The sequence below is a fragment of the Heteronotia binoei genome, chromosome 4 (genome assembly GCF_032191835.1).
Source record: "Heteronotia binoei isolate CCM8104 ecotype False Entrance Well chromosome 4, APGP_CSIRO_Hbin_v1, whole genome shotgun sequence".
NCBI lineage: Eukaryota > Metazoa > Chordata > Lepidosauria > Squamata > Gekkonidae > Heteronotia > Heteronotia binoei.
The window spans coordinates 133,046,714-133,074,375 of NC_083226.1; the positions used below are offsets into that span (position 1 = coordinate 133,046,714).

A 27,662-nucleotide genomic window follows, 5' to 3' on the forward strand; every position below is an offset into this window, starting at 1 on the left:
GCACAGTGTGGGCGGCCCCGCTCTGTCCGCTCTTGGTACATTCCGGAGCGAGAATGGCTGCAGCAGTCGCTGAAGGTTCCAATCGAATCCTGCGGGAGGCGATCAGGCGGGCTCTGTTCTTTAAGCAACTCGCTCTGGCTTCTAGTTGTTGGAACTGCCCGCAAGGAGGTACCGAAGGGCGACGGGAAGGAGGGGGAGCGACGTTTGCGCTGGCCTGGTTGTGCTGCGAACATTGTCACGAAGAACCGCATGTCCCATCATACATTGCTGTCTCTTGATAGCCATGGTTTAGGCTGAGCGAAGTGACGCATCCTGGGGCTTGTGGTACCGAAAGTGAGGGTGGGGGAGGCATGTCCTTCTCATAGGGCTGTGTTCTTGTTAAGTATTCGTCCTTGATCTTGCGGATACATGACTTTTCGTAGCAACTTCTGCATAGAAGTCTTTTTGCTTTGGGTCCCACGGAGCGTTTTAATCGAGCCCGACCTCTCTAGCAAGTATCGCAGCTATAAAAGGACAAATGCAAAATAAATACTGACCAGGGCGGACCTTGCTTAGCAGCCAAGATCTGACGGGATCGAGGTATGCGAGTCAAGACTATCGGGACATGCCTAACACTTAAAAGTATGCACGAAATAAATACACCTGCTTGCAGACATTTTGAGAACCACAAACCTGTGGAGTGTATGAAGGTATCATTGGGCTGCTTGTGCTTTAAAAATCGTTGGGATTTGCCTTGTTAACATCTATTTAAGTGCAAGTATAAATTGTCATTATTTTTATTACTTTTCATTTTATTTCGTGAGGGGAGATACAGGTCCATGTGATACAAAAACCCAGAAGCTTAAATTTATTACTTTTTAGCCCCCTCTTCCGTTTTATCCTCACAACAGCCATGTGAAGTAGTTTAGGCTGGTGGAGAAAAAGAACTAGCTCAACAAGATCGTTCAGTGTACTTCATGACATGTTGAGATTTGATCCTAGGCCTCCCCACCTTTAGCCAGCCCCTCGGATGACTGATTCTGAGAGAAAGTTGTTTGTAGCCCTGAGCAGCAGGACCTGTTGGTAACATTCAAGTCCATCACTTCTCCATGAAGAAAATAGTAACAATAATATATTTAAGGATACATTTCCTCAGGAAGCATGTAAGGTCCTATGTATCAAACCCATCAGATGCTGGAACAGAAAGCAATAAGAGCACAGAAGTTCAGAACTTTGGGCTGCTCTAATCACCTCATGCATTTGAGCTCATCTCATGAAAGCTGAAATAATTTTTTTTTAGCTTGCAAGTATAAACTTGCATGGGCCAGAGGCCTCTTTATCAAATGTGTGAAGCTGTTGCTTAAAGAAGTGGGTATATAGTCCCTAAGCAGAAAGAAGGATTAAAAATGTTGTGAGTGTGTGCTTTAAAATAAACTGAATCTGAAAGATCCAGCAATTGCAGAGTTAGTAGTAGATTCTTTACATTACTATGCAAGCCTGCATCATGTTAGTGTGAATAGGTGTTTAAGAATAATGGAAGGGGAGACTATATAAATGTATTAGGTGGAAATAAGGGGTTGAACATAGACCTCACACAACTTTTCATTTACTTTTGGTTAAAACAAGCACAGTCTCATGGAATCTAAAACAAAGCTGGTTCATGCACAAATGAAAAGAGCCTTTGTTGTGATCCTAAGGCAGAGGTCTCCAAACTCCTTGAGCCCATGGGTGCCCACCACACAGTGTGGTGGGTACAGCCACCAAATAGTTACCTGCAGGAGGTAGAGCCACACAGTGAAGTTTCTTGTACCAAGGCCAAAGTAAAGCAAAGCTGCTGTCAAAGCAAAGTTTTTTTTTAAAAAAAAAAATCTGCACAGCCAATCAAATCTTCAGTGGTCAATCAGAAAGCCCCATCCACTTTCTAAACATGTTTAAATGTCAAGCATTTAATTGTTTTATACTTAAATTGTTAATTGTTGGAAGCCGCCCTGAGCCACTTGTGGGAAGGGCGGGATACAAATCCCGAATAAATAAATAAAAATAAAAAAATAAATAAACATTTGAGGTAGGCACAGAGCAAGGTGTCATTGGTTGCCATGGCTTCCATAGGCCCCACATTGGGCATTCCTGCTCTAAAGCAAGGATCAGCAACTGGTGGCCCTTGTTCCAAGTTTGGCATTTTGAGAAGTGTTGTTTATTTCCAGATACCAGACTAGGAGTGAAAGAGCATTCTGAAGAGATCGATAGCTGTGATACTTGCTAGGGAGGTTGGGCTCTTGGCCTACCATTTCTTTCAGGCTCTGATAAAATTACTTGTTGACTAGGGCACAACAGTCTTAAAGCTACAAAAGTCTTAGAATGAGCAAGAAGATTTCCTTGTAAGGTTATCAATGCTTTACAGAACAATGTTTGACAACATATTTACCTGAGAAACTGCATTATCTACACAAGTGAAAGAAATCCTCACAGCACACTCTGATCTTAGTACTTAGAAAAGTTGATAGTATGACCAAAGATATAATTTTGGTCATTGGAATTTTAGATTCCTTGATTCAGTTACATTTAAATGAAGTCTCTAAGATTTAAAATTTAAGTATATGAAGTGTTCTGAAATATCTCCTTTTTCCTGCTCTATTTTCTAGCAAAACGTTATCTGTTAACAGAAGACATTCTGAGGTTACATGAATTTCAGCAGCAGAAGTTGGCAATTGGATATCAACTATATGGTGAGAAAGGTAATTGCTTCATGCATCCCCCCAATCAGCTATTCACAGATTAGTTTATGAAATCTGCTCTTCTAGTTGGCACAGTTTGGAAGTGTTAACTTTAAAAAGAAAAAGAATTATTGTAAAGCATCGGTTATTTAATGGCACATATAAGCAAGGACTCCTTGCCTTACCCCTTGGCAAGAGAATTTGATTATTTGTTGAACCCTAATTTACTGCTTCTGATATATAGTGGTTGTTTCAGAAGAAAAACCAATATATTATGGCTTAAATCCATATATAGCTGCTATAATATTTGAGAACATTGAACATTTTCCTACCTCAGCACAGTTATTGTAGTCAGGGTGGATTTATACTGAGCGTACTGGGTTAAATCGTTAGGTTGCCTTAGAGGAAAAATATTGAATTGAAATAAGTAAGTTAGTAACCTTGATTAAGGTTTGGATATGTCTGTGCACCTTTGGGGCTATGAGACTGCATGGCCAGCTGCATATAATTATGGGGAACATTCTCTTAAGAAGGACCAGTAGTTAGTATCTTTAGAAGTTTTTTGGCCAGCAACAAGAAGAAAAGGCTTTGTTCCTGCTTAAAATGAAGAATGGATTACTCTTTATAAGAAATTTATAAATTTTGTCTCATTGCTGCATTGCTTACAACTTGACAGCATCATTCCAACTTTAGAATTGAAGGTTTGGTACCAGATAAAAAAGAAATAATTGGCCTGCTCCACATAGAGAAGTACATTGCAACAATGAGTGAGTTTTAAGTCTATGTTCCCTGTAATAGCTAAGTTGAATAATTTGGAGATAAGTTTTTATTTCATCCCTGTGTCCCAAAAATGCACATATTAGTCCAATAACAACCTTTATCAGAGTTTTGTTATTTGTATTTTTAAGGTGGTTCCTACATGAAGCTTTAGTGCTTATATCCAGTATGTATGCAGAGTGTTTTGGCCAGCAATAAAATGGAAGGCTTTGCACATGCTTTTAGTAAAAGAAACTGACTTACTCCTTCATTATATACAGCTCAATAAAAGGAAGACATTAACAATACTGATGAAGTGGCAACACGAAACACGTCTATTATTCTAACAAGTTACTTGTATGCTGTACTACTAAATTACTATGGGCTCTGTTGAAATTGGTCTAATTGTTTCTTATGGTTGGTACTGTGGATTTTTGTATCACGATATTTGTAAAATTAGTTTTATTTTTAAAAAGTAATTATATAAAAAAATGGTAGCCTACTTACATCACAGTTAATGTTTGTTTCTTGTAATGTATCTCCACTGTGATCCCATTATTGATGATTGCTAATATAAGAGCTCAAACTAAACACAAATAAAACATATAAAAACAATTTAAAATCCTTAATTTAATTAAGTGCTAATTTTAGTAATACGAAGCAGTTAATAAAGGAATGGAAGCATCCACTTCCTTATCAGCTTAGACAAAACACAATATTTGGCTACCTTAAGTGTGATTTCATAAGGCAATCTGCAAAAAGGGTGGATATATAAAATTTATTAGATTTTATATAAAATAGGAGTGATATACATAGAACAAATATCCTCATAAAGTGAAGATGTTCAGTTGGCAAAAACAAAAATGGTGGCAGCAGAGCTCAAGGCAGAATGTTGAAACAGCCAATGAAATGCTCTGCAATACTTAGGAAATTCTAAGACATAGAGGCAATTTTCTGGAACAAAATTTTGACTGATTTTCTAAATCTGGATAAGAACGGACCTAGGCTCTATCTATCATCTTGATAAGCTATATCCCAGATTCTTTGTTTGATGGTTTTGTTAGCTCCCAGGAACCCAAGATGGCATAGAACTGGAGGAGTAAACCCATAAGAGTGTAATTATTTCTCAACAGCTTCCACCGAGTCTGAAAGAAAGTTATCAAAAGAGATTAAAGGAGCTGATCCAAGGGGGTTCAAGTTTAACTTAAAACAAAAAGTATGCCACTTGGTAAGAATTGCATGCTTCTAATGACACCATTCCCGACTGTACTCTGAGAACATTAGAAATGCAGCGTGGGACACCAGATAAGGATCTGAGAAATTGAGTATGATACTGTGCTGACTGGTCAAGCTGTACCTTGTAAAATCCTGATCATGGCCCATTTAATTTCAGATGCATATTTTACTGCTGTTGAAGAGAAGCTAACGAAAAATAGGCTGATTCTCAAAGATGAATTGAAAATGTTGCTGCATTTGTGCCAGACAGAAAGTGAGGTGGAAGTAGCCAAGAAGGTTATATACAGGTAAAATCCATTAACATTAATCCTATTTATTTTTAATTTGAAAGCTTTTGCTCTTTATTATTATTTGAGTCATCAGACAAAGTCATTTAAAGATAAATAAAGTAAATTACTTTGCTTCTGGTTACCTATCTGGCCTTGACATCTTGTCATGTCTTTACTCTGAGGCCAAGACAATTTTACCATGAGTAAATAAATTATTTTGATTTGGTTGATTCAGCCAAGAAATAATTCAGATTCATTGTTTGTTGTTTTTTTTTAAGAACACTGTATGCTTGAGTAATTGCTGCCAAATTAGATCCTTTCTGTGAGGTCCACTGCACTGAAATACTGTAAAACAAAAAGTAATAGTAATGGGGTTGGGGTTGCGGGAGGGGAGGAAAATGGCCTGTGGATGACTTAAGACTGGATGTTCTTAAGTCACTGACAGAAAGCAAGGCTAATTCCAGAAAATGATGTCTGCTGGTGTTGATTTTTTCTGTGTTCCATGATATTTCCAGGTTTGACCTCTCTGGTTTGTTCTGTAAAGTTTTCATTCATCCCCTTATGTATGTAGTTTCCCATCTCTTGGAAGGTCTAATTTTGGAATTTGTCTGGGGCTTTTTTCCCTTTCATAGGCTTGCTCTTTTAAAAACAAATCACACTCCCTCCCAATATCTTGTGTACAGGTACCATGCAGAAAACAAAAATATGGCTTTTGGGGAATTTAAATTTGGCCCTCTTTTTATGAGACTGTGTTATGAAATGGACCTTGAAGCAGCTGCAGTAGAACTCATCAAAGACCAGGTGAGAAGTTCAGAACTGTATTTTTGTCCCTGTCTAATGAAGAAGTATAACCCTCTGGAACTTTTCTTGGTGCACATCTCCTTAAAATGAGTGGCAGTCACACAAGCTTCCATAAACATGAGGGTTGCACACAGATCTTACACTGAAATTTTAGAATCTGGATCCTTAATCTACAGCAGTACTCCATCACATGGGCTACAATATGAAGAGTTTCTTGGGTGTAATTATGGCTCATTCTGTAGTGTTTCACCCCCCACCCCCCGATTATATTTGTATTCTTTAGGCTCTGCATGGCTTCTTCTCAGACAGCACGTCATTCAATATTTTGATGGATCTGTTGTTTGTAAAAGGTCATTATGAATGTAAGTAACATATACCCAGTGCCTTCAAAATACACATGAATATAATGGTATGCTATAATTAACATGCAAATAGTTTGATGTTTTGTGATTGCTGTTGTGTGCTAAAGAGCTGTAATGCATTTTGCAAATGTAATTGAAGAGCTCTCTTTTTAGCCACTTGCTGTTTTCATCAGATGTGCAATTATATGATTAAGCCTTTATTTTATTTTTTTAAATTATCTGGTAATTTCCCATATGTAGGCAATTTTTTTTGTTTGCTTTGTGAGCTATGCCAAAGTACATGTCACACTTCCTGAATGCCACGGTGTGATTTTTCTGTAGCAGATCACCTTAAATTTGAGATTGCCATCCTGTGCAACTGGGAATAGGCACCACTTTATGTTTAATTCACATGCCAGTCATTTGTTGCAAATGGTAACTATTTCCAGGTCACTTGATAGTCATTCTCCACACACACACACACCCCACCGACCAGTAGTATTTGGGATATGCGAGGACAAAATCTCGTAGTTAACCCTAATAACAAGTCTCTTTGACAGGTGCTCTGGAGGTGCTGTTGGAAATGAAGAGACAAGGTGTAAAATTCAATAAAGAGACCTATCTGCTTGCATTTGCAATATGCTACAAACTGGTAATATTATTTAAGAAATGTTGTTGGGTTGCTGTATTTGATAAAATTGTTCCCAAAGTGTCCTATTAGTGTCCCAAAGTTGCATTTTGCAGTCTACTTGTAGTACAATAGTCTCAAGGCATTTAATAGATGACTTTTGCATTGCAATCACAACAGTGAAGATAAGGTTCAAACAGGAATTTATGAAGCCAGGAGACTTTTAGATAAAAACTCTTTTTAAAAATCTAACTGGGTTCAAGGCAAAGGCTTTTGAGACATCTCTCTCTTCTCAGGGCTTTCATTGTGCTGGTACAGCGTGCCTGCCAACACCTCTTTCTGGCTGACCTCTTTGCAAAGAGGTGAGCAGAGAAAGCAGAGTGGGATTGCAGAGAAGGCAGCAGGTCAGACAATATATTCTGTCATGCCTGCTAATCGCATCAGCAGGAAGTACAGCAGAGTATAGCCATTACCCTGCTACCTTCTCTGCAGTTTACCTGCCATCCTCTTTGCCAGCTTCTTCTCAATGGGCCATCAGAGAAGATGGCAGGGCAGACAATATACTCTGTCATGCACCAGTGAATGCAACAAAGTATGTTGGCTGCCCTTTGAGTCTTCTCTGCAGACCTTCATGCCACGTCTGGTGGGGAGGAGGGGTTGTACAAAGAAAGCACTGCTCTCAGTGCACTATCAACAATATTTACATAATATTGATCCTGTTACCATTAGGTGGATCTGTAACTGGTTGACAGATCACACCCAAAGAGTGCTTATGAATGGTTCCTCATCCTCTTGGAGAGGAGTGACAAGTGGAGTGCCTCAAGGATCTGGCCTGGGACCTGTTTTGTTCAACATCTTTATAAACAATTTGGATGAAGGAATAGAAGGAATGCTTATTAAATTTACTGATGATACTAAATTGGGGGTGGGGGGGTGCAAACACAGTAGAAGACAAAAACAGGATACAGGATGACCTTGACAGGCTGGAAAAATGGACTAAAACCAATAAAATGAATTTTAACAGGGATAAATGTAAAGTTCTGCATTTAGGTCGGAAAAATCCAATGCATGGTTACAGAATGGGCGAGATTTGTCTTAACAGTAGTATGTGCAAAAAAGATCTAGTGGTCTTAGTGGATCATACGCTGAACATGAGTCAACAGTGTGATGCGGTGGCTAAAAAGGCAAATGCAATCTTGAGCTGTATCAACAGAAGTATAGTGTCCAGATCACGTGATGTGATGGTATCACTTTACTCTGCTCTAGTAAGACCTCATCTGGAGTATTGTGTTCAGTTTTGGGCACCACATTTTAAGAAGAATATAAACAAGCTGGAACGGGTCCCCAGGAGGGCGACGAAGATGGTGAGGGATCTGGAGACAAAGTCCTATGAGGAAAAGCTGAAGGAGCTTGGGATGTTTAGCCTGGAGAGGAGGCAGCTGAGAGGTGATATGATCACCATCTTCAAGTACTTGAAGGGCTGTCATATAGAGGATGGTGTGGAATTGTTTTCTGTGGTCACGGAAGGTAGGACCAGAACCAATGGGTTGAAATTAAAAGAGTTTCCGGCTCAACATTAGGAAGAACTTCCTGACCGTTAGAGCGATTCCTCAGTGGAACAGGCCTTCTCGGGAGGTGGTGGGCTCTCCTTCCTTGGAGGTTTTTAAACAGAGACTAGATGGCCATCTGACAGCAATGAAGATCCTGTGAATGTAGGGGGAGGTGTTTGTGAGTTCCCTGCATCGTGCAGGGGGTTGGACTAGATGACCCTAGAGATCCCTTCCAACTCTATGATTCTATGAATCCCTGCTTCCATTTTAAACTTCTGTTAAAACATAACTATAGCATTCTTCACATTGACTAAATCAACAGAAAATTATGCCACCCACCAATGTCACATGGATACCTAAAGGAAAGCAATTATATGAGTCTATAGATGTTTCTTAACCCAAAGATAAGCAGCACATAGGCAAGAAGCCCCGTCTGAGAAGAAAGCTCTCAATCAACTTCCCCTGTTTATTGGGTTTAACATAATTTTACAATATCTAAAGAAGATAAGGGGTCTGGAGACCAAGTCTTATGAGGAAAGGTTGAAGGAGCTGGAGACGAGGCAGCTGAGAGGTGATATGATCACCATCTTCAAGTTCTTGAAGGGCTGTCATATAGAGGATGGTGTGGAATTGTTTTCTGTGGCCCCAGAAGGTAGGACCAGAACCAATGGGTTGAAATTAAATCAAAAGAGTTTCTGGCTCAACATTAGAAAGAACTTCCTGACAGTTAGAGTGATTCCTCAGTGGAACAAGCTTCCTCAGGAAATGGTGGCCTCTTCTTCCTTGGAGGTTTTTAAACAGAGGCTAGCTGGCCATCTGACAGCAATGAAGGTCCTGTGAATTTAGGGGGAAGTGTTTGTGAGTTTCCTGCATTGTCCAGGAGGTTGGACTAGATGACCCTGGAGGTCCCTTCCAACTCTGATTCTATGATCAGGTATTGTTGGGAGTTTTCTCTTGTACCCCCAACAACATAAAACCCAATATCGAAACCTGCACTTACCAAAACAACCTGCAGTTATCAGAAGGCTAATACATATTCACTAATAAGTTTTAAGATCTCATAGATAAACTTTTTTAGACTCCAAGTTTCTCAAAGCAAAACAGTTTTAGACTGCCAAGTTTTTCTTTTAGTCAGAAGGCTTAAAAAATAGTTAGAAAGGAAAAACAAGAGATTACATTAGTACAGTTGCTCATACAGTTCCTTTAGACAGAAGACTTCAAATGGATAGAAAACAAAGCAGTTAGATAAACTTAGTACATTTCAGTTTCTACATTAGATAGAAGGCTTAAAATATATGGATAGAAAACAAAACAGAAAACAGCTACACAGTTAGAATTCAATCAAGCATAAAGCATAAAATACAATAAAGCAGAGAGCATACTGAAAACTCTTAAGTCCCCAAAGCAATAGGGACTTTAACCTATTGGTTTAAGTTCCAAGTCCCATTCTAGCAGAGCTATGTTCTATATTCAATGTTTGAGGCCTCAGAAATTAACAAGGATTGTTAATTTCTGGGCTAGACTGACAAAGAGGTCCCTCCCTCTCATCCAGTCAGCCCCTTCTGCTCAAAAGTGCAGGGTTTAGAAAGGCTTCAACCCATCTCTTTATCAGATCTACTAGGTCACAGCTGTGCCTTACTGTAAACAATGGCAGCCAAATCAAAAACAATCTGACCGCAGATTGTCCCCAGTTCCCTTCTACTTTTCACCTACTTTCTGGGTCTTACTGGGGCTGCTTCCTCCATCTTGTTTCCTGCCATACCATGTAAGGAGATTTTTAATTTTTTTCCCCCTATTCTACTGCCCTGTTAGCAATATGAATGCATGATAGTGCTGAATAGTTTAGAACTCTGGTGGCCAAGTTCATAACTGCAGCCAAAAATTATAGAGAAATATAGAGGCTTCTAAGGTGTTTGAAGAGCTTCATGCTCATTTCATAAAAGCATGGCTGCTTTCAGAAAGAGTTCTTGTAGCTAAAGAGTATGTTTAAGATCATAAAGAAGGCCAACTCAAAGAGCTTGAAGAGCTTAGTGCCCATTTCATAAGAGACCCAACCCAAAATTCTGCAACAGGTATATGAAAAGCAAGAGCAAGTTGCTAGTCAGTTCTATCTCACTAGGCTTATTGGGGCATATGGATGTGAGAAATCATGATCTGCTGCTTTCTGTTTGTATATCTTATGTTTATGTTATCTTTATGTCTTATTTAGGTATAGATAAATGAGAAACTGTCTTTAGGAAGTATACATTTATTATTTGTAGCAAATTGAAAGTGCCCCATTCTCCAAATCCAATTTTGAAGAGGTCACAACTCCTGCAACCTAGTGTTTCATCCACCTTGCAAGTGACTTGGCTTGCTTTGAACTAGAATATCAGCTACCAATTTAAAAGGGTTTTTTTACAACTTTGTATTATTAAATCATCATATAATAATGTCCCAAAAATTCAAACAATTACCATATATACCGCACTCTGTATAAAAGCCAAATGTATGTATTGTTGCCAGATGTGGAAAATATTGAAGGACTGTGTCCTAAGGAAGTATTTCAATGGCTACATACATTCGATGAAAGTATTCAGGTAGGATTTTTTGTCCGTGTGAAGAGTTTATGGCCTTGATAAAGGCTTTCCTGAAAAGAGGAGCAGTCAGGTACCCCTTCCAGTTATAATCATACCCTTAAATTTAGTAAAAAAAAAATTAAAATTTATTTTCAAACAGACATTTCTAGCAGTCATCATTCTTGAGCTCTGTGGGTGCTTAGTTTCAGCTTTATGGGTGTCCTGGACATACCTCATTTGTTTGAGAGTACAGTTTTGACTGTTCCCCCATTTTTCAGAACAGAGATGTTTGCCTGAGAGATGTCTGATTTTCAGTGGGAAGTGTTTATCTTCATAAATACTGTCATCACATGTGTACTAAAATCTTCTATTACACAGAACAGCTCAAAATCTTGCAAGATTTGTACTACATTACTGGAAGACCTGCAATTCAAAGGAGAACCAATGCCAAGAAGAGTGTACTACTTTGCAATAGCATTTGCTCTGAAACAGGTGCTGAATTGGTGGAGGGAATAATAGTCTTATTACCTGGTTAGGGATGCCAGTCTCCAGGTGAGACCTGGGGATTCCCCAGGATCACAGCCCATTCCCAAACTACAGAGATATGGAGAAAATGGTTGTGTGGGAGGGTGGACTCTATTGCATTGGACCCCATTAAGGTTTGTGTCCTCCCTAGGCTTCACCCCCAAATTTCCAAGAGTCTTCCAACCTGGATCTGGCAACCCTACTCCCCCATCCTCCTCTGGGGGCTAGGAGTGACCTGGCACAGCCACTTGGGCTATTAGGGTCTGTACAAAGACCAAAACATTTGCTACAGGTATTCTTTTTACTGTGACTCTTTTGCTCTCATTCCTAGGGATTTTTAAATACATTGAGGCCATATAAATATTCTGGCATATCTTTATCTGACTTTTTCCCAGGTGGGGAGGGGGGAGCTCATGAGAGGTGGATTTTGTTTTCCTGAGGTTGTGCTTTAAATTGAAAATCACATTCCAAAGAGGCTCATCTACTCAATGGTTTGAAAACTTGAAGAAAGACATTAAGAGTCAGAAGTGGCCCTTGCAGCATATGAACATTGGCAGACTGGCCAAGGTGTCAGCTTGCCTGATGGTAAGTGGGACCCTGATGAAGTGGGGCCCCCTTAAACATTAGACAATATGTTAAAAATGTTAATGTCCTTTTAGTACCTTGAAAATATAATAGACATTCCAGTCTTATTACTGTAACGCAACTAAAATTTACATTGTATTTAGGGTTGCCAGCCTCCAGTTGGGGCCTGGGGATCTCCCGCTTTTACAACTGATCTCCAGCTGGTAGAGATCAGCTCCCTGGAGAAAATGCAAGCTGTATTTACATTTAACATCTACTGCATACTGCCAGTAAAATATACAATATATGTACACTGTAATTACTTATAAAGGAAGTCCCTGTGCAAGCACCAGTCATTTTCGACTCTGGGGTGATGTTGTTTCACAACGTTTTCACAGCAGACTTTTTACGGGGTGGTTTGTCATTGCCTTCCCCAGTCATCTACACTTTCTCCCCAGCAAGCTGGATACTCATTTTGCCGACCTCAGAAGGATGGAAGGCTGAGTCAGCCTCGAGTCAGCTACCTGAACCAGCTTCTGCTAGGATCAAACTCCGGTCGTGAGCAGAGGGCTCCAACTGCAGTACTGCAGCTTTACCACTCTGCGCCACGGGGCTCTTACTATATATACGCACACACACACACCTATTTCGCAAAAGTTTTAATTGTACCTTTTTTCCACTTACGCATTTTTGGAATTTTTATTTATTTCTTATAAAAATTAAATGATAGCTTTATAGTTGTGGATGGGCCCCCTTAGTCTTCTGGCAACCTAGTCCGCCACTGCATATGAAGCTAATATGTATCATATCAGCATTGCTTACCTTGATTAATTGCAGCTCCCCAGGGACTCGGGGCATGAAAAGCCCACTACGAAAGACTTTTTAACTGAAGATACTGGGGACTGAACCTAGGGTCTTCTGCATACAAAGTGTGTGTTTTACCAATGAGCCACAATCCTTTAAACCAGTGTGACCAAAAGTAGGTAATAGCCGACTTGCTGCTAAGGTCCCATTTCTCAGGATTGGGGATAGGAGCTGTCACTTTCCTTCCTTCCCTCACTTCGTGGCCCCAGTCCTTTGCAAGGGCTCTGCTCATTCCCATTCATCAGCAGAAGTGGAAGATGATGGGCACAGTGTGTGCCTGTTGCCTCTCAGACATGAACCACTGGTGCAGGGTCCCAGCTGAGCTGCAGTCTATAACACTACCATGTAGCAACACCCAGTGCTTGTGCCTGATATCTGCTAGCCCCGTGCTGACAGCAGCTATGTTGAGGCCGAGCCTTGGCCTGCGGTGGTGGATCTCAGTCATAGAATAAGTTCTAACATGGGTCTCACTTCAAGAAGTTTGAGAATCACTGCATCTTTATTTATCACTCTAATATTCTTTAAATTGTACAGCTTTCTCTGGCATGTGGGTCAGGGCCTTGGCTCAGTGGTAGACCACCTACTTGGCATAAAGAAAGTCTCAGGTTCAGTCTATCTCCAGTTAAACTGATCAGGTTGTAGGTGATCTGAAAGACTTCAGCCTGAGACCCTGGAGAGCTGCTGCCAGTCTGAGTTGACAAGACTGACCTTGGTGGACCAATTCAGTATAAGGCAGCTTCATATGTACATACATTGGAAGAAGCAAGGAAATCTGTCATTCTGTCTTCTGATAATTTTTCAAATAACAAAGCCTTTCTTAATCCCCACCCATCATCAAAAATCTCACAGCATCTGAGCTTGTTCCCTGCATAGCTGAGAACCCTTTACTCTTAGAGGACCTGCTCTATTTACAGAGTCTGGTCATTCATGCTGGGAGTCAGATTGGGTTGATACCCAGTCTAGCATCTGAATAAAAGACTCCAAGCAATCACAGAAACTGATCATCCCCATAAATCTATGGCAGACTTTCTTGCAGTAAACATATGTGCTGGTTCCAAATTTGAATATGTCCCATAGATGTGGACGAATTGATAATAATAGGTTTACAGACTTGGCTGGACATTTTGAGAGATACCTGTCAAAACAAAATTGGAACACTTTTCTCTAAAAGTTGTAGTTATTTCTCTTGCAATGATGAGAAACATATGCAATAGAAGACGTGAATATAGGTCATAAATATATGGCATTAAATACTAAGCATAGTCTTGTGAATATGGCTTGATGGGTATTTCTGTTTTCTTCTTTCTAGAATGATGTCACAAAAGCCCGTTCCTTTTTTCCTTATATCATGAATACAAGAAGCATAATATGCAGTAATCTAAAAGTAAGTCTATTGGATTTTGCCTACTCATCTTGAGCCTGGAAAGAGAGGTTCAGTAATTGAAGGATTGTTTTCCACTGCCACGAACAATTTTTGTGTGTGTCAAGTCCTACTTTATTTTGTACTAATTTGAAAAAAAAATCACTGTTTATATCCTCACATTTACTGAAATGTGTTCTGCAGACACCGCTCTGTTCTGCGGACAAAGCTACATTGAAAAAATGTATACTCCTTTATACTGCAATTAATTTGACACAGTGTTTGTATGTAGAACATGAATGTGCTCAGGGATTATATGGTGTTGCAGAAAATGACAGTGATTAGTAGTGGGGTGTGTTATCATGGAATTGTTCAGGGTGGTGAGAACCAGAGAGGATTGTGAGGAACTCCAAAGGGATCTGTTGAGGCTGGGTGAGTGGGCATCAGCGTGGCAGATACGGTTCAATGTGGCCAAGTGCAAAGTAATGCACATTGGGGCCAAGAATCCCAGCTACAAATACAAGTTGATGGGGTGTGGACTGGCAGAGACTGACCAAGAGAGAGATCTTGGGGTCGTGGTAGATAACTCACTGAAAATGTCAAGACAGTGTGCGTTTGCAATAAAAAAGGCCAACGTTATGCTGGGAATTATTAGGAAGCGAATTGAAAACAAATCAGCCAGTATCATAAAGCCCCTGTATAAATAGATGGTGCGGTCTCATTTGGAGTACTGTGGGCAGTTTTGGTCGCCGCAGCTCAAAAAGGATATTATAGCATTGGAGAAAGTCCAGAAAAGGGCAACTAGAATGATTAAAGGGCTGGAACACTTTCCCTATGAAGAAAGGTTGAAACGCTTGGGACTCTTTAGCTTGGAGAAACGTCGACTGCGGGGTGACATGATAGAGGTTTACAAGATAATGCATGGGATGGAGAAAGTAGAGAAAGAAGTACTTTTCTCCCTTTCTCACAATACAAGAACTCGTGGGCCTTCGGTGAAATTGCTGAGCAGACAGGTTAAAACGGATAAAAGGAAGTACTTCTTCACCCAAAGGGTGATTAACATGTGGAATTCACTGCCACAGGAGGTGGTGGCGACCACAAGCATAGCCACCTTCAAGAGGGGTTTAGATAAAAATATGGAGCAGAGGTCCATCAGTGGCTATTAGCCACAGTGTGTGTGTGTGTATATATATAATTTTTTTTTGCCACTGTGTGACACAGAGTGTTGGACTGGATGGGCCATTGGCCTGATCTAACATGGCTTCTCTTATGTTCTTATGGAATGTTCTCAGACATGCAGTACACAAAAGATTCCATGGAAATGGAATTCTCAGGCCTAGAGTGACTAACATGTGACAATCCATCTTCTGTCAAAAAATCAGTTCCGCTCATACAAATCCTGGAGAGGGGAGAATCCATAAAGACTGGAAAGTTTGGAGGGAGGATACCTCAAGTCTGGGATGGGGGACAAAAAGCCTGAAACACAACAACCAAAGCAAGGGACAAAGTAGTAAGGAACTGAAGAACAGAACCTTGAAAGATAGAAATAGAGAATATCAAGGCTTAGAAATGGAATAAATGACGTAGGAAATTGAAGGAAAGAGGGGCTAAAGAAAAACAAAACAGCTGTGGAAAACATCACAGCATAAGGACCAGAATGTGGTACATTGTTGGTAGGGAGAGAGGGATGGGCATAAACATACTGCACTCAGAAAGTTTGTTGCTTGTACTTAGGACAAAAGCTCTGTCCCTTCTGTTGGAATATACGCACTGCCATGGTTTGTCTGAATGACCTGGATTTTGAATATGCTTCTGCTTTTTTTGGTGTGCTACTTCTGGCTCCATTGTGGAAGGCAGTTTGTTGTCCACGTCCCTTAAATGCAGTACAGCTTACATGTTGACTGCATGGTAATATTTCCCAGTTAAGTAACCAGTCCCAGTTATTCTCTTCGCTGGTTCCTATTTCTTCCCACCTGTTTTTGTTATGTGAGATTTTATACAGAATCATTCATGGCTGTTAGGATTTTCAGTATGTGCTTTTTCTCTCCACACAAGTATTAGAAGTGAAAGCATTTTCCTTTTTCACACAGCTCAGTTAAAACTTGACGTCTGATTGTGCTTTTCTTTGAAGGTTCTTCTTCAGGCCGAATCCAGAGACCCACAAGGCCTTGTCCAGACACTGAAACAAGCTTCAGACAGCAGTTCTGATTTTGTAAAGAGACCAGAGTTCTGCATACAGGTGGTAAGTGGCAGCTGATGAAAGAAAGATCTCTTTTCAGCAGCCTGGCCTTTGTTCCTTCGTGTTGTAATAGATGGCTCAAGAACCTTACAAAAACTCTCTCACATGCACACTTTTTAAAAAAGTAACTTGACATTTCTAGTCCTTGTTGCAGGCAAGTAAGTGAAAATGTGTTGGCCATTTTTCTTATGAACTTCCTTTGAACCATCTCTACACAGCTGCAGTTTTACTATTATTATAGGATAAACCACGAGTGCCATGGTGCCTGCCAGTACTTTCCTTGATGATCACCAAACTTTTGAAACTGGGTGGGGTCATTTTAAGACAGGGCTTGCTATGGGCTGCCCTCATTCAAATGAAAGAGTTTTCCACTAGAGAAGGACTGGTAAGCACCCAGGTTTTCCTTAGTCTGTGTGTGGTTCCATTCCCCCTTCAGGCTTTCCTTCTTCCCAGGTGAGGTAAGGAGTGGTATTCCATGGTCTCTGCCTCCTGCAGAAGCCATTTCTGGTTTGTTTCTGCCTCCAGTGGAAGCCATTTTTGAGGTGGCCCTTATGACAAACCCTCAAAATTCCAAATGTGCCCACAGGCTCAAAAAGATTGGAGACACCTGAGATTAATCAGTTCCATCAGTTATTTATGCTACCTGGTTTATCAGTTGAGGAGTCACTCAGCGGTCACTTGATACAATCAGAATTGCAGGGATGTTATCCTGAGAACAAATACAGCTGTTCTGACAAGGAGCTCTGAATTATCTCATCCCAGTTGCTTAGCCATGACCAGGTTACCATAAAGACCAGTAAATCCCACCTTAATCTGTTACTATTCATCCTGCTCTGAAAAGCAGAAATGAGCCAGTGATCTTGCTATGTTTTGACAGATTTTGCCTTTGAAATTGTAAATGTAAATTTGACTTTAAAGTGAATCTGAGGAGATTGGTTAAATGGTCATTAAAGACTCTTGCAGTCTACCATATGCATTCTGATCCTGACTTGGAAGCTGCTGGAAGACTGCTTGTTTCTCATTCAGCAAGTGCCAAGACAGGAAAAGTATACCAATACACTCCCTGGTCACATACTGTTTTGCAGATCTCCTCCAGCACTTAGCCCTTGAGCAGGAAGAACCTCATGAACCAACTCAAGTCATGCAGCACAAGAAGTGGCCTGCAAGGCTGCAGCTAAAAGGAAATCAGTTTTCTGGAAGGTGTTTTGATTTGCTGTTTCTTAAATGGGCCAGAGATGCCATGCATGGTGCTGGTGGGAATCTCTTCCCCACACTTTCATGATCCAGTGCCTGGTTGTGTGTGGTATAGAGATGATGACTCCGTTTATGATGGTTGACCTGTTTGCTCTGACCTTCTCACAGCTGACTACAGCAAGGGAGAAGCTGGAGGGAAACCCAACCGTTTGTGTCCACTTTGAGGAAATCTTTGCCAAGCTTCAAGCCTCAGGACAGATAACTTCCCTGACTTTGGATGACTTGCTGTGCCGGACTCCACCCACAAAGAGGCGCTACACTCATTTATTAAGGCAAAGACAAGTGAGCCAGCGGACCTTCAAGCCACTAAGCTCTGCTTTGTTGGCTGAGTAGAACCACATACGAACTGCCTTTTTCCTGTTACGATCTGTACCCAATAAAATGTCTCTGTTGTGTATAAAAGAGGTCTTCAAGCTGCTTTCCTGTATGGCCTCTAAAACCTACAACCAAGTCAATTGAATGACCGTGATGAATTCAAAGCAGGTAATCATTTAAGAAATTTTGGACTCTAGGGTAAGGTAACATTTTCCCTGCCTGTTGAGGGCCTCACATGATTTCCAGTCTACATCACTTCCTCCCAGTCATGCTTCAAACTATTGGGGAGTGGGGATGCTGACAGGTGTGTATCAGCTTGATTGTAAATATCCAGGTCTTCGAAGCTGCTTCCCTTTCCTCGCTGTCAAAGAATAAAGGTAAGATCCTAACTCTAGTTCTAATTTCTCTGAGGTCCAAACCAGCCTGGTTTGGAGTTCTAAACTTTTTTTAAAACTCAGGTTTCAGGTGTTCAGACTTGCTTTGAGATGGGACTAGGGTGGGGTGGGGGTCTCCTGTGCCATTTTTCCAACCTGGAATCAAGAGAAAAGGTAAGAGAGAAATATTTTAATAAGTAAATCTGAAATGGTCCTAGGGAGCTGCCATTTGCCCCCTTCAGGAAACATACAGGTACTCATAACCTTTCCCCAGTAGGCTACCTGAGGCCATGTCAGGTCTGGAAAATGACATGGGAAGGGAAGGTGAAGGGAAATTTAAACCCCATCCCCCACAAAGTTCCAGCTAGAATATAGACATGACAACTGAGTTTTAAAAAGTATCTGGAAACTCCAGACATAAAACTCTCACCTCATGTATGGGTTAGCCCTAAATAGACAGATCTGAAGAATTCCTTTTATAGGTTCATATTCCCAACACTATGGTTTGAAATAGACTCTTCCTGGAGAGGTTCTGTGGTCTCTGGGTAATTTTCAGGCCTCACCAGGGGGGGCGGGGCAGGGAATGCCAGGGTTCCATAGAAGGCTGGGCAGACGTCACCCATCCATTCCTCCAGTAATGAGGAGCAAATCAGATAAATACAACTCATAGTCTCTTTATTAGAACACCCTGATGGATATTCTTTACCGACAAGTTCCTGCACTCCCTGCTCTGGCTACTTGGTTCTTTCTCTTCCACATCAAGCCCATCTGTTTCCAGTTCTTCCAACTCCTCTCCATGACTGCCCTCAGGCCTCAGTTGAAAACTATGGCTGATTAGTGTCAGGAAGGGCACCAGCTGTCTTCCAACTTCAACATCTTCTCCAGCTCAATGGGATACCTTCCACAGTTAAAGCTGCCACCACTCCAATTACCCAGTTGTGACTCATGTGATGACCCTCTGACCATTAACAATCCTTTGTTGGGGGAGGGATACAGCCAGGCCCCTGGCTGTTCTGTCAGGGCCCAACCGGATTCCTCTGACCACAGACCCCAGTTTCTGGAATCACTAGTTCCACCTCCATTGCCATGATTAAAATACTTATTTTTTAAAAAGACATGTGAATAGAAAGGGGATTTAATGAGAATAAATAAGGGAACACTAAACAAACCAAAATGTCTTCACTTGTTGGTGGCAGACAATGATGGAGGGGGACAGACAACAAATGGAATTCCATAGTTTTGTTGCTATGATTGAGAAGTCTCATTGCCCCCCTATTAGCCTCAGATGCAAGGCCTCTGAAGATGACCATAATGGACAGGTAGGTTCATATGGAAGTAGGTGTCCCTAGTCCCAAACTGTGGCCTTTACTTTTTAATATCATTTTAGCTACTCTCCATCCTTGCCAAACTACAGCACAAGGATATGGCAATGGAGGGTAGTTGCTTCTGAGTGCCAGTTACTAGTCTAGGGGGGAGCAGCAGAGCCATGCTTTGGCCTCTGCCCTTCTGCATGTGACCCTGCTAGATATCTTGTTGGCTACTATGGGAAGCAGCAGAATTGACTAAATGGACTACTGGCTTGATCCAGAAGTCTGCTTCTTTTGTTCTTAGTTGTTTTATTCTAATAGGCTAAGAGTGTATTTATTGCTCCAATGCTTCATTGGAGGGGATCTGTATGGTCTGTGACAGGATGACTGCATGTGTCTGCAGTGTATCATATGCTCCTTAATGTGAGCCCTCTGCATTCTCATATGATAGGGCTCTCTAGTATACATTGAATTCATGTGCATCTTTCTTCACTGTGAAAAGATGTGTTGCAGGAAATCTTGCAACTCCATCAGAATTCAAAAGCTGCAAGTTCAAGATTTTCTTTCCTGAGGATGCAATTTGAGAAATTCTTTTTTTTAAAACGTAGTTTCTATACATTAGTGCTACAGTTGGCTCCTAAAGAAGAAGTGACTTGCAACCACAGAAGCTGCCTTTTTAGAACTTCATGAGAACTAGCCACAGAATATCTAACATCCCTTTTTCTCTTTTGTCAGGAGATACGAGTCAGGAGGAACAGGAATAGATAGAATGTGGGAAAATAGAATGTTGGAAGAGATTAGGGAATCAGTGGGATAGGGGCACAATAGGACAATTATTCTGCCCTAGAAAGAACTAACAGACTAATGCAAAAGTCCAGGAAAGGAACAGATGGGTAGTTCAGATGACCTGCAAGGTGGGAGTCCATTTTCATCTTGAGAACTGCAGAAAAACCTAAAGCCACAATAGATGCTTGATCTGCAAGTGCTACAATCAAAATAGGCTAATCGCTAATAAGCCATTTGTGTATTTTTCAGGAACATCTTTCTGTGAGATTTAGCACTGATTGCTTGAAAGACTTTCATAGAACGCATTGCTATCATGGAAGAGTTACACTAGATCTAAAAAGTAACAAAAGGCAAACATCTCAAAACTGCAATCTCAAATTGTACATCCTAAAAAGTAAGGTCCACTGAAATCAGTGGGACTTCTAGGTTTTATATATGTTTTAAAATTAAACCTCAAGTAAGTATGTAGCGTTGTCAACTGGCCTGGAAACAAGTTCCCTGTCCTTTTAATATAGTTGTAATGTGAAGAAATGGACAGTTGGATATTTTCATGGCATGGAGGAAAATATTTATTTATTTTATTTATTTACGTTAAACTTTTATCCCGCCCTCTCCGCAAGCGGACTCAGGGCGGCTCACAACATTCCTTTACACAATTTAAAGCAATAAGTCAATAAAATCTATAAATACAATTAAAATTTAAAAACTATTTCACAGTGCTGTACCATTACTATGTTGGCAGTTCTGTTTTTCAGACGGTTGGTCACCGGAAACTCTAGCTGATGTCCAGTGGCAGCTCTCTCTCAGTTTAAGCATCAAAGGCCTGTCGAAACAATTTGGTCTTACAGTCCTTGTGGAATGTAGGAAGGTCCCGCAGGGCCCTTATGGCCTCCGGGAGAGCATTCCATAACTCTGGTGCTGCCACCGAGAAGGCCCTGGCTCGTGTCGAATGAATAACAAATAACATCACCTAGTAAATGATATCCCATTAAGTCTCTATTAAAGAGACAAGAGACCTTTCTCTAGGCTAGCTAGTTACCTTTTCAAAAAAAGGTAAATAAAATAAAAGGTAAAGGTAAACTAAGGCTATTGTAAATGCTATTATTTCTAAAATGTATTTCTTGCTAGCTGGATCCATGTAGGATTGTCCTACAGGTATAAAAATTATAATACAACCAAACAAAAAAATTATCAATAAACTTCATAATTCAAATCAGACTCCCCAAACCTTACTAATGACATTAAACTGGATAAGAATACCAGCTGTGAATAAAACACTTTCTGATCTGACTTTCCTACTGCTCATTGAAATCCAAGAATGATTGCTAGTTTTGTGCATATGCAAACAGAGCTGGCCTAGGGAGGTTCTTGTGAATGCAAATTTTAGAAGAAGGGTGCTTATCAGTACCAATCTAAACAGGCAAAGGAGGTTCAGAACAAGGCCTCACCTGAAGGTTTTGGTAATGGGGAGGGGGGGGTTGCAGTTTTCTTCACTGAGCAAGATTCTTGCGTTTTAAATCATCCTTTCAAAGTAATTGAAGGCAGTACAGAATGTTAATAGAAGAGATGCAAGTGCAGCTAAAAGCAGGGAAACAATTTCTAAAATAGTGGGGGAAAGTCAAAGGAAGAAAAAGATGCAATGAAGTAAAACCAGTAGCTTTGTTTTGTCTAGGGTTCCAATAATTTCTTTTTTTAATGTGCAGTTTTGCCTAATAAATGCAAAGCTGCATTTTTTGTATTCTGCCGTAGAACAACCAGTAGAGGGCACAGTGGATTATATAATTTAGTATAATATGTTTGGTTGAACGCGCAATATATTACTGTTCTCAGCATCAAATTAAGACAAAATGAAGCTGTTGCATATAGCTTCACTGTTAATATGTATAAGATCATTTTTGTATGCTTTCTGTAGACAACAAGGTTGTGCCAATGGAGCATCTTCCATCTTGTCTTGATTGCTTCACTGTACAAGGAGCTGGGTTACTTGTGCCCCTGTAGTTGGATCAGCTTACTTAGTATAGATAGTCCCTTTCAAACAAACACTAGTTCCTGTTCAGTACAGCAGACCAGGACCTGAAATGGCATGCCGTAGTAGTTTAGGGTTGCCAAGTCCAATTCAAAAATATCTGGGGACTTTGGCGGTAGAGTCGGAAGACATTGCAAGTGGAGCCAGAAGCAAGATTGTAACAAGCATGATTGAACTCCAAAGGGAGTTCTGGCAATCACATTTAAAGGGACTGCACACCCTTTAAACGCCTTCCCTCCATTTGGAAATAATGAAGGATAAGGACACTTGCTTTGGGGGCTCATAGAATTGGACCCCTTGGTCCAATCTTGTGTTTTGAGGAGAGGCACCGGATGCTATGCTGAAAATCTGGTGCATCTACCTCAAAAAACAGCCCTCCCGGAGCCCCAGATACCGACAAATCAATTCTCCATTATATCCTATAGGAATTGGTCTCCATAGGGTATAATGGAGTGCTCAGCAGACATTTTCCACACACCCCCCACCACCTTTCTGATAACCCTGAAGTGGGAGGAGGGCCTCCAAACCAGGGGATCCCCTGCCCCCAACTGAGGATTGGCGACCCTAGATTCAGACTAAAATCTGTGTTAGCCGGGTTGAAATCCCTACTCTGCCAGGAAGCTCACTGGATGACTTTGGGGCACTCAGTCTTAATTTAACCTACCACAAATGGTTGTTGTGAAGAAACAGTTGGTGTGTGTGTGAAAGAAGCATGTATACTACCTCGAACTCAAAGGAAGGATGAATGATATACTAACACAGAGCTGAGGAATTAGGCACAAGAGGCAAACTTTTAGCAAGGTTTCAAAGAGCCATAAAGGATGCAGACAGACAGACCATTTAGAGCAGTTTCCCAACTATTTCCTTAAGAGAAGATAGAAGGCGAGGTGCACTTCTGCAAAAGACAACATGCACAGGCTGTGGGACAGAAGTTATCTTCAGTATGATAATGTAGCAGAATTAAAAGTCAATTTTAATAGGCACCTTAAAGGGGAAGAGGTCAACATAAAGAGGAAATGACACCATTTGGGAGAATGTGGCTTTTATTTTCATACTTCAGAAAAATCCTGCTTCCCAAAGCATAGAAGAATTGGTGGTGGGGCGGGGAAACAATAAGAAGAAGTCTGTCTAGAGCTGACCCATTTTCAGAGGAAAATTCCATTTAGTCTTTTTCTTTGCCCTGTTCAGTCAACAACATGGGCTAGAAACCCCCTGTCCATTACCATCAAGGTTGTTTTCACCTGGCCTACTAATTAGCTCTCTGGTTTCAGCTAGAACAAGATGGGAGGAGAGATTGGCTTGTCTTCCAGAAGACTTTTTGGAGACAGGTGGTGATTGGTTGCAGGAGGTCCATGGCCTGCTTTTTCTATAAAATACAGTCTATTCTGCTATGTAATACCCTTACCTTATTCCATTTCATCACGGCTTTTTTTGAGCAGGAATGCACAGGAACAAAGTTCTGGCTGGTTTGATGTCAGGGGGTGTGGCCTAATGTGCAAATGAGCTCCTGCTGGGCTTTTTCTACAAAAAAACTCTGTGTGAAACAATGGTGATGTCAGGGTGTTGTGCTTGCTTTGGCAGCACATATATTAAAATTGGAATTATGCCAGGAGTGTGGCCTAACATACAAATGAGTTCTTGCTGGACTTTTTCTACAAAAAAAGCCCTGCATTTCATCATGCTCCATCATTTCTTTGTCCCTCTCCTCTTTCTTGTGTTACATCTACTTGAACTATACTGTTTGTTTTGTTGGATTGCACTGTCTATAGCTTTAAGAAGACTTGTACTGCAAAACCATTATTCAGCAAATGCCTTTAGGAAGTTAGCTTTATTATTTTGTGTGCTTGAACCCTTTTCTGGAAATGTATTGATTTTTTTTTTAAAAAAATCCTTTTCTTATCCCCCCTCCCCCCCCCCCCCCCCCAAAATATAGCTTATTTTGCTTTATGGTGTGTTGCTCTGAGTTCACTAGTCCAAATCCAGGTTAAACTTGGTTACCTTATCTAGGTGGAGACTTGCTTCAGGGTCTCTAGTTTGAGAGGGGAACAACTCTCTCAGATCAAGGCAGGTTAGTCTTCACAAGGTCCTCAAGTCTCTGTGAAGTCACATGTGGCAGGCACTGGGTAGTTCCAGATTCCAGTTTTCCATGCTCTGAAAGACTGTGCTTTACATTAGAAATAAGGAAAGCCACTTCCCAAACAATGTGGCCATTTTGCTTTGCTTCTGTGAGTTCATCACTTGTTTCCTCTTGAGCAAACTGCACAACCTGTGCTGGACCATTCCCATTGATGCCTGTAAGGCAGACCAGCAGGGGCAGACAGGAGATTAGTGTGAGATGGAAGCCCCACTGCGTGCAGATTGTGGAGGAAGAATGTAGTCCATCCATTCTGAACATCTCCATCTGGAAATCATCTTAGTTGCTTCTGGCTGTTCTCTCATCTCTTGATTCTATCAGGCTGTTGTTTACTTATTATCAAGTATTTTTTGTTAAAGCTCCATAATCTCAGGAAAGAGGAATTGACCTCAGGTTTTGAAAATGTCTGATTAATGCAAGAATGGGAATACAATGAGTAGAAAAGTAAAAAAAAATGAATAGGCTTATGGATAGCTTTTTTCTTAGTGAGGGAAGTTAGATTAAAACATATCTGTATATTATTTGAGACAGAGTGGCTGGCTATGTGATTAAGATTAGACCGTGTAGAGACCAGAGCTGAAATCTGTACTCAGCTGTGAAACTTAACTGTGTGACCTTTGGCCAGTCACGGTTTTTTTAGCCAAAGCAACCTCACAGGGCTGTTGTGCAGATAAAATGGTACAGGGGAGACCATCTATTCCACTCCAGTTTCCTTAGAAGGTAGGAACAAAAATGTATGCAGGTATGTGAGTGAGTGGAGTCTCACATTTAGGGTATAGTCCAAGTAGGGGTCATGCCATGCATGGGAACTAGTGAAAACGTTGGGGGTGAGAACATGGGGGGTACAGGATCATGTGCACTATGACATCACATCCAGGTAAAAACCTGGAACTTCCAGATAAAACCCTGGAACTGTTCCAGAAGGTAGCTCTAGGAATCACCATCACTTCTGATTTCTCCTCCCCACCCCACCCCAATGGAAGTGACATTGCACTGTTACTGACGGCAATGTTTAAAATTTTTATTTCCTCATGCTGGCTGCAGCAGCAGGCAATGAAAGCCTGGCCCTGATGAGGTTGGTAAGTCACCACAGCACTGATTGGCAATAGTGGAAACAAGCCTTCCCCATTCAGATCACAGCCACCACCCCTTTCTTGGGCTCCCTGCCCTCCATCTTCCAATCAGTTGTGCATTGGGCAGCAAGTCCTTAAAACACCAGTGTGTCACTATGGCCCTTTCTACACTAGTCATTTGATCCTTTGTGCGCATTTCAAAACTACCTTCTACATTACATACCACCTTCAGTTCTGTCTTGCCTTTCAATTTCTTCTAGATTCTCCATTTGTTTTGTGCAAATATGTATCAACAGCACTTTCACTCTGCCGTTGTTCTCAAAACTTGTTTTGGCCTGGAGCTTTCTCCAGATCTGGATCTAAGTCTGAATTGTAGAACTTTTCCTTTGGGTTTCCAAACTCCTCCACAAACCTCTGTAGATTATTTTAATTTGTCATGTTAATTTATATCTCAATGTGTGTTCCATGGTGATCTAGCTTCTAATTTTAATTTGTATAGGGATTGCAGTTGAGTCATGACAAGGCCTTGTCTTCAACACAATTAAAGAATCTGTAGAGTTTTTTGATGAGTGAAAACAATTGTCACTTTTAAACTAAGGCAAAGTTGGTTTTGTTAAACCTATCAATACTGCAGAGGCACCACCATCTAGCACACAACCTATAGAACTACAAAATGCTAGTTTTAAAAGAAAAATATAGCCCAGAAGCACATTAAACAATGCAAATACAGAAGTAAAAATCTGCAGATAACACTGTTTCATTTGGAAAGGTGCAAAGCAAATTTTAAAATGCAGAATCAGTTTAGGTCAGGGGTCCCCAACCTCCGGGCCGGGAACCGGTACAGGTATGTGGCCTGTTTGCAATGGGCCATTCAGCCTTGCCACCCCGCCCTCCTCACAGCCTTGTCGTCCCCCCATGGTGCCTTCTCCCCCTTGATTTCACCATTTTAAGGACGGGGAAGGGGCAGTGAAGCACCTCCCAGGCAGACCTCCCCCCCGCTGATCAGCTGGTCGGCCGGGAAAACTGCAGCAGCAGTAGTGAGGGATGCTGCCCTTGCCTCCTTCCTGGGGGGGCGGGTCGGCCTGGGGGGAGCTTCACGGTCCCTTCCCTGGCCTTAAAATGGTGAAAATGGGGGGGAGGAGGGTGCGAGGCTGAGCAAGGAGGATCGAAGGAGGGAGGAAAAAATGGGGGAGAGGATAGATGCAAGTGGGCAGCTGTGTTGGTCTGAAGCAGTAGAATAAAGTAGGAATTAAGTTGTACCTTTAAGAGGCGATGAGGCTGCGGGGGGGGGGGAAGGAGGAAACGGGGGAGAGGCACCAAAGGGGGCAGGGGGAGGCCGAATTGGGTGCCCCCACCCTGCCAGCCTTGGGGCTGCAGTCAGTGAGCTGGGCCCAGGGGCAAAAAAGGTTGGGGACTACTGGTTTAGGTGATGCAGATCTGTAGCAGGCCGATTGAGTGCTCACTAAGCCTGGATCAAATCCGAATGTAGCAAGGGCCTATGCCTACCCAAGAGGATGGCAATCCCTCCTCCTTCAAGTGCTCTGAGTTGGGAGTGTGGGGCTCCCCACCCCACAAATAATAGGTTTTTAAAAATAGCTATGAGATTGCAAAGTCCCCTATCTGAAAAGAATAAAGAATGTATTTATGTTTAATAATTTATATTCCCACTTGAAAAATATTTGTACTGACTTTGAAAGAGCACAAGACACTCTGGTGTAATGCATAATTGACTTCCAGGGATTTTATCAAATAGTTTTTGTCAGACTTTTCACCCATTACCAGCAATGCTGAGTTGGAAAACTGGACCTTTTGCCTCCTCAGTCTTCTGTAAGTCCCTATGCTGGTACACCACGCACTTTAGTTGGAGCTGTGCTGCTACTTCCAAAGGACCCTGACGATGATCTCTGTATTTGTGCACTTAAGATCATCTGGCCAGCTTAATATCCCAATAGGGCCCTTGGTGCAGGCAGGAGTTCCCCCATGACTGCTCTGATGGGAGCAGGGTTTTT

The 27,662-nt window shown here is 41.3% G+C and overlaps 1 protein-coding gene across 1 annotated transcript; it reads left to right on the plus strand.

The window, feature by feature from the left end:
* The first annotated feature begins 6 nt into the window (after nt 1-6).
* LOC132569571 (pentatricopeptide repeat-containing protein 2, mitochondrial-like) lies at nt 7-18,040 on the plus strand. The gene is made up of 10 exons (XM_060235785.1): nt 7-168; nt 2,622-2,714; nt 4,843-4,972; nt 5,638-5,755; nt 6,039-6,117; nt 6,657-6,748; nt 11,211-11,324; nt 14,095-14,169; nt 16,277-16,387; nt 17,747-18,040. Exons 1-10 carry the CDS (start codon nt 54-56, stop codon nt 17,969-17,971), a joined length of 1,152 nt encoding a protein of 383 aa, XP_060091768.1. The 5' UTR covers nt 7-53; the 3' UTR covers nt 17,972-18,040.
* Nucleotides 18,041-27,662: the final 9,622 nt, after the last annotated feature.